This window comes from Solanum verrucosum, unplaced genomic scaffold (assembly GCF_900185275.1).
Source record: "Solanum verrucosum unplaced genomic scaffold, falcon-dt-bn FXZP01000297.1, whole genome shotgun sequence".
In the NCBI taxonomy this organism is placed as follows: Eukaryota; Viridiplantae; Streptophyta; class Magnoliopsida; order Solanales; family Solanaceae; genus Solanum; species Solanum verrucosum.
Window position 1 is genome coordinate 1,737,086 of NW_026020215.1, and position 7,986 is coordinate 1,745,071.

At 33.1% G+C, this 7,986-nt stretch overlaps 1 protein-coding gene across 1 annotated transcript; it reads right to left on the reverse strand.

The window, feature by feature from the left end:
* Positions 1-653: 653 nt before the first annotated feature.
* On the reverse strand, positions 654-2,721 carry LOC125830641 (cytochrome b561 and DOMON domain-containing protein At3g25290). Its single transcript, XM_049509816.1, has 3 exons — positions 1,969-2,721; positions 1,271-1,525; positions 654-1,109 (listed from the first exon to the last, which is right to left on the reverse strand). Exons 1-3 carry the CDS (start codon positions 2,584-2,586, stop codon positions 837-839), a joined length of 1,146 nt encoding a protein of 381 aa, XP_049365773.1. The 5' UTR covers positions 2,587-2,721; the 3' UTR covers positions 654-836.
* Between the last annotated feature and the right edge of the window lie 5,265 nt (positions 2,722-7,986).

Below are 7,986 nucleotides of genomic sequence, written 5' to 3' on the forward strand. Positions count from 1 at the left end.
AACGAACAAAAAAAGATTATTAAACCTGCTTTTTAAAGAACACGAAAAACTTTGAAAGACAAATATTATGGCTTCTTATTAGGACATCCTCTTCCATGTTCACTGATCCACTCACCTTAAAAATTCAAAAAATATTTAGTAGCAATTAAGATGCTTGAGTTGTGCTGTGCAAAGAAATTAAAATATTTTGTAGAAGTGAGAAAGAATGGAAGTGTCTCACATGGCAGGTTAGTGCTTGCTTAGTCAACTATGTTGGCACCAAATGTGATTGCTAATTTTATAGCACATTCATTCACGTGCCAAAGTGGATGTACAATGTCAACTCTGCCTCTATGTTGCTCTTGACTCTCCAATTATACTTCCACATCTCGTGTTGGATCCTCCAAAAATATACCATTCTAGAAGGACCCGATGTACATTTATCAGCATTTTTGAAGAGTCCACACAGAGGAGAAGTTGAAGGAAAGAAAACGGAGGGCAGCTTAAGCATTTGTTTCAAGCAATCCCCATCAAACACACAATTATCATTTTCTAGGGCCAACAATAGTTGTCACATGAAAAACAAGAGCATATAAGAAAGGCTCCAAAATGACCTAAAAACATCCACAAAGTGTGTTCTGCAATTGAAGTGATCAAGTCACGTATTTATACACAACATGTTATCTTTCGAAGCCATTCTACAATTAGGAAAACAGAAGAGCTAGGGATAATAATAAAAGAATCGCTTCGAGCAAATTCTAGTATATATATAGAGTGAGACTGATTTAGACAGTGATAACAATAGCAACTGTTCATGAAGTTCAAAGTTTGTAGCTTCCCCGTCCCCATCGAGAAAATCAACCGTCATATGGTTTGGTTGATTTGTTAGATTTCCTCTTTAACACAACAATCCAGGTAACCACTTCCAATAATAGGGCGATTACTCCTAACACAACTAGTATGCCAATATATGCAGACCTCCACTTTGTCATTGGATCTAATATGTCGAGACCTTTGAATACATTAACCAAGCTGAGGATAAGCATAGTATAGCCAACTCCATGATGGTAGATATTCCAGTAAAATCTGTACTTATGATCCTTCTTCGGCCTCAACAACAAGGCAAAAACCTACCGACAAACCAAAGATAAGCATATACAAGAGAAACCAACTTAAGTTCAAAGAATTTACCTATCTAAGGTGCGCATATGACAAGTTTCTGTAGCATAAATGATATAATGAATAGCTAAACGTAATGATGATTCAGGTCTCAGGAACACAGAAGCATTACCTGCAATGTTGCAAGACAGAAAAGTGCAATCCCAATATTGCGATGGACATCATAGGTGATACCCTTTGATTCACTTCCAAGCTTAAGACCAGTTGCCCATCCAGCAACTCCAATAACATAAGCAGAACATTGGCAGGAAATATGAAGATAAAACCATGCTGGATCAGCAGACTGGAATGTTCTCATGTACCTCGCAATGATGATCCCGACTGGAAACAGAAATCCCCAACTAATAGCATTAAGGATTCCATGGATCTGCAGTAAGAGTTACATAACTTTTTAAACACTTCCAGGTAATGGATCCACCATCAACTAGTCCAATTCACTTTTTTCTTTTAAACAATTCAAGAAACATCAATTGAATATCCAGTAAAAGCGACTAGTATTGTTTCAAGATTCCTCGAAATAATACTACATTATTTCGGAGCCCTAAAATCTTTGTTGAACCCTTAAATCTTATTCTACTGCTTGAACATGAAAAGGGCAAATATAAACAAAAGCTAGCGACAAAAGGGAAAAAAATTCAACAGATGCTATATGAAAAAAGCCCAACATAAACTAAACTAATTCACATAAAAAAATAATCTGCGTTTACTCAAAAATTCAAAAAAAATTGACCATCTTAGGTCCATCCTTAAACCATATTTTACGGTGAGATTGACTAATATTAAAATCAAAGCAGGATCTGAAAAACTCACATTTTTTCTACTGACCCTAGAATCGCCAGAAGCGCTGGTTTTGCTTTCTCCACTCAACAAATCAAACGTTCCTTTCGAGTTCAGATTAGCTGGCTGAAAACCATGTTTTGCAGGAAACCCACCGGTAACAGAGGGTCCCACCTGCCATACATGATTCAATGTCGTTTTCCCCTTTTCCGGTAGCACAAGCGTCGCAAACAACCGCATCAATCCGCCGGAGAATTCAGCCGCAGTCTCTTTAACATCGAACCACAATTTAGACGACTCTTTAATTGAAGAATAACTCGAAATATCATACGTTTTCACCACCATTTCTCCTTTGGAATTTTTGAATGCAAACAATGTTTGCGCCCCAACCATACCAGGAGCATTAGGATTAATAGCCCACGCAATCCATCCGTCAGGTTTGTCAGGAGGTGCAACGAATGCGACAGAAAGAGTGGAATTATCAGCATCGTATGTCCAATGAAGGAATGATTTCAGTACCGGAAGATCGCTACAACGAGCATAAACCTTGTTGTTGGTGAATTTCTGTGATGAACATATTTGGGATAGTGACGGGGAGATTAAAGAAGCACTGACAAGAATAACGGCAACCAAAACGGCCGGCGAAGACATCGTTGCCGGAGATTAAGATTTTTCCGTCGGACTTTTGTAACGACAAGATTCCGGCGATTGTGGAAAATATATATATTCACAGGAAGGCGTGTATGAGAACCTCCAAATTTGGAAGGTTATAAATATTTTTCCAAGAAAATGTACTAATATGCTTTTAATTCTTTTTAACAAATTCAATTCACATGGCAAACTCATGTTGATATACACCCATGCGTAGGCGTGTGATCATCAAATTAATTTTAATTTTTTTGTTGTTATATTTGAAAACTTTTGAAGCTGGAGTTATATTTCGTTATATTTTTTCTAATAAATATTTAGGATTGAATGCATTTTTCAAAATAATATGATATGTAATTTAAATGAGTTTATTTTATAAAAACAAAAACTTACAATAAATTTGCAAAAAGAAAATTTTATAAATGTGAAAACAGGGTTTTGATTGATTTTGAAATTCGAAATACAACATTAAGTTGGAATTTGAAATTTTTATAATTGTACACTTATTTTCAAATAAAGTAAAAAAAAATTGGAAATTTCTTTTCTCATAGTTAAAGGGGTCCTAAATTTGTTATTTAATTATCAATTTTAGCATAGAATTACATATAAAATGTTTATTTTATTTCCAAGCGTTGAATTACATATAAATCTGTCTAATTGTTTGATTTCCAATTTTGGCATATAATTCCTTATTAATCCGTGTGATTATTTGATTTATAATTTTGCCATATAATATATATAAATATGTATGATTATTTGATTTTCAATTTTAGCATAGAAATTACCAACAACAACAACAACAAAGGGATAGTGGTTGTACCATCCAAAAGCTCGGGTTGAATCAAGAAAAACAATTAGTACCTTGGTCAAGATACAATACTTGAAACTACAAGTGAATCCAAGCTAATCATTGGCGTAACATATTTATGCATATCAGATGAAAACTGAAGCAGAAGTTGTAGATTAAATCATAATTGAAATAGATTTCAAGAATAAGTCTATTACAATTGAATACAAATGTTTGAAAGCTTTTAAATTGAATAGAACACTTTATCGGGACAAGGCCCCCAACTAGTCATAAAACAAATTTGAAATAGGGATAGAAACAACTAAAGTATATCCCCAAATGAGGAGGAATCACCAATTATTGTATTATGAATGGCCACTCTCAATCTACAAGCCTGAGAATGATCATTCTTATCTACATCACATGAAAAATGTAGCACAAAAGAGGTATATAATCAGTACGAGAAAGGTATTGAGTATGTATGAGTGAAACTAAATAGTTAAATTTATATCTATATCATAAGTTGTGAGAAGGACTATAATGAATCTTTCAATTGTACATAAATATCAACCGAGGAAGAATGCAACGAAAGATCATAAATAGATATTTCTGAAAGAAAATGTATATCTGAGACTATACTTTCGAAATCATATTTGAAAAAATACATATGTGAAAATCATTCTATCTTTCATCATATCTATGACTATATACATGATCATATCGATTCAAACTATAAAAAATATAATGTCTAAGTGGAAAGTTTCTTATAACCGACATACTCTATGAGCTCATGATGCGCCAACTTACAATCTCAATTGGGGAGGATGTGCCTATACCTTGTCAGGGTATAGAACCTATCTATCTAATGTGGACCCACTAATCTGAGCCTCTCAGGGTCAAATGGTCAATCGACAAAGTGGTGAAACATAATCTTACAGTGGCACATAATTTTAGAACTTGGGCTATCTAGAACCCTCATTCACTCGATATTAAGTCATACTCTCACAATATATTATTTATATAACTCATAGCAGATCTAGAAGCTTATAATGAGTCTTATTCAAAAAAAAGTATCAAAAAGTAGCGAGATTATATTTAAATCTGTGAGACGAAGCTCAAATCTTTCTTTCTAAAATTAAAAATTGAAATTTTCTTCTAAAAGATATCTTTCAAATCATGAGAAAAATTTCTAAAGCATGCCTAATTTGTAGATTTTAAAAATTAACTTTTATAATAACATAAAGCTCTAAAATCAATATAAGCTTTAAGAATCATAGATAAAATCATGTTAAGAATTAATAAGGATGACAATGAAAAAACCTTGCTAAGTATAAAAACGCAATACAATAGTCAAAACTCATAATCATGAATAAGTAATTGAAGAAATCATGCAATTGAATCATAAAAATTGTAAATTTGAAAGTGGATTTTGTAAATCCTAACTATAGAATTGAATTCATGTAAACTGGGGAGTTTTGAATATAAGGATGAAAGGAATTTATCATTAAAGTCCTACATACCTTAATTGCTCCAATTATTAAAAAAAATGATCTTGAAAGATGAAGAACTCTTGGAAATCTATGAATTTGATGAGTAGGAGATATTAATTGGTGTTAAGATGAAGAAATTATGAAGTTTTATTGTCAAATTTGATAGATCCCTTGAGGAAGTTAGTTTATTGAGACCTTCTCTCTTTCTAGGGTAAAATTTTGAACTAGGGAGGTGACGCACAACTTTGAAATCTTTTATTAGCGTTTTTGACGTGCACCAACAAATAACATCTTGGATGCACAATCGGTGCGCAGAAAAGTAGTTGTTGCTGCCTCAATATGCTATAGTGCAACCTACGCACAACAAGACACTATCTAGTAAATACAGGCACAAATTCATTCACAAATATCAAATTGAGAAACGGTTTAATGTGTCAGAAACTAGACTCAAATACCTTTAATTTGATAGGTCATGGATCACCTAACACTTCATATTCTGAGAAATATGGTTGTTTGAGGTTTAACCCTTGTATGAACTCTTGCAAAAGACTTAGTCAATAGAAAAATTGCGAACCCGATTTAGTGCTAGAGGTCCCTTATGCTCCTAAACCATATCTGATACACTTCGTGCACTTAGGAATGGACCTTAAGCACGTATACAAATTAGAAATCATTAGGTTCAACCTTTACACATGCGAAAAAGTATTTGTATTTTTATTTAGAAGTTGCGGGGCATTACAATATCTTTTCCTTGGGATCATTTATCCTTGAATGAAGATCAAATCTAGAATGGATATATGAATGGAGTAAGCCAGTATTTCTTTGGGCTATTTTTACTATATACACTAGCATAAACTAAATTGTACTAATAAGAAACGTAGAGGCACAAGCTAAGAACTTAAGAATTAGCATAGACGTGAATAAAATAAACAAAGAAATGAACTTGGCCTCTATTGTCTTTGTACGACTCGAAAATGGAACTCTTACGACATCTCATGGGAAGGAATCATTGAAACCGACATGAGTTCATGAAGTATGAACGATGTAGATTTGAACATGGGTCACACACCATCTAAAGATACTTTACATAAAACATGGGTACCAAAAGCATGAGGTAAGAATAGTGTTACTATGCCTTAAGCGATGCGAGTGATGACTTTTAAGCTTAGTAACACTTCTCAACTACACTTCTCCTCTTAAATAGCACCCTTCATCAGCTACAACATATAACCCTCACAAGGGTACATGTGACTACTTCGACTCATGTTTGAGTCTAACTACATGCTCTCACCATATTCAACTCTAACTTGGAGTCACAAGTCTCTACACATAAGATGAACGTACTAATCATATATTTCTATATGAAATTTCATTTTAAGAATACTAATTATTTTTATCACCTCAATTAACCTCGAGTTCAAATCAAGAAGCTACTAGTGCATAATGCATTCACCCCTATGTTATGAACCTAATATTCAAGCCTACCATTATAGCCATTTTATGGACTTCAAGGTAACCCATTTCTCTAACAATATTTAGATTTCATAACATCTTTACAAGATAAATTTTTCAAGGACTACTATCAAAAGTAACGCCCTTTCATCTACATATTTCGTATAATAGATCCTTGATCTCCTTTACTTTTATAACCTTAGGTAGAATAATTATACACCGATCTTCCCAATAAGGTGAGGGTCTTCTAAATAAACATAAAAGACAGGTAATTGAATCAATAATCATAGTTACTAGACTAGTTGTCCTTTCTCATCTAAAACTAACATTCAACTACTACCAACACCACTATTGTAACATAGGGAAGATTACTTAAAGAATAAAAGTATAAGAAACTAGAATAAAAGATATATTGTTAAATCATAGTTTATATTTATCATGATTTTAACTATCACGCCCTGAGTCTACACCCTAGGCGTGGTCGGTACTCGAAATCATTTATGGCGCAAGAGAACCCTTGGCCTGGCATGCTAGAACATTGAACATTAACTAATGCGGAAGTAGAGATTTATAGTAATAGGATAAGGTATAAAATGCTGAAATAATCTTTTATAATAAAGAGCACTAAAACATTTGAGCAAAAGTTTGAAATAAAACTAAGACTACTAATGTCTATGACTCACAACTATGTCTAATGAAGCCTCTAAAATAATTAAGCTAGATAAGTCTATTGGGACAAGACTCTGGGCTTATTGAAAGCTAATACAAATAAAGTGAATAAAATATGTTGAATCATAACTGAAGTCCTATGAATGTGGGGGAGACTCAGAACAAGTTGAAAGTGGAGGAACTTAGTGGAACGTTTTTTCATGAATCTGAATCAGAGTGCTAAAATCTAAATCATAAAATGATGCAACACAAGTAGTGTTATTATATGGAATGTATTAGTATCTAAGATAAGGACTGAGATCAACAATTATAAAAACAACTGAAAGAACTATAAATCTTGATCATGAGTAATACATTATGATAACTGAAGTACAGAAAATCAAAATTGTGACATATGGCATAATATTTCATAAACAAAAAATGTATATTGGAGACCATATTTTCTGAAATCATATCTAAAAGGATGCATATATAAAAATCATGCTATTTGAAATTATGTTATCTAATATCTTACTAACTAAAATCTTATAATGATTATATCAAGAAAATATAAACATGGAGTTATATCTTTTGGCGGGGGTTTCTTGTAACCGACATACATCATGTGAGCTCACGATGCACCAACTTACAATCTCAGTTGATAAGGGTTTCTCTATATTTTTCTAGGGTATAGAAGTGGATTGACTAATTTGAGCCTCTTAGGGACAAATGGTCAACCGACAAAGCAGGAAAATATAATCCTGCGGTGGTGTAATGTCCCATATCTTGTGATTTTATTTTTAATTATGAAATAACCATTTTTCCCCTTTTCATAGTATTTTCATGCTTAGTTTGTATTTCAGAAATGGTTGGTGTTGTCCCCAATGCAATCGGGTGTATTTTTGGTGATTTGACCCCTCTTGAATTGAGAATTCTTGATAGGATTGACTTCGGTCAATATTTTGAGTTTCGAGCGTCGAATGAGAATTTCCCCAATTTCATCACGTTTGTAATGTTGAGTTTGAA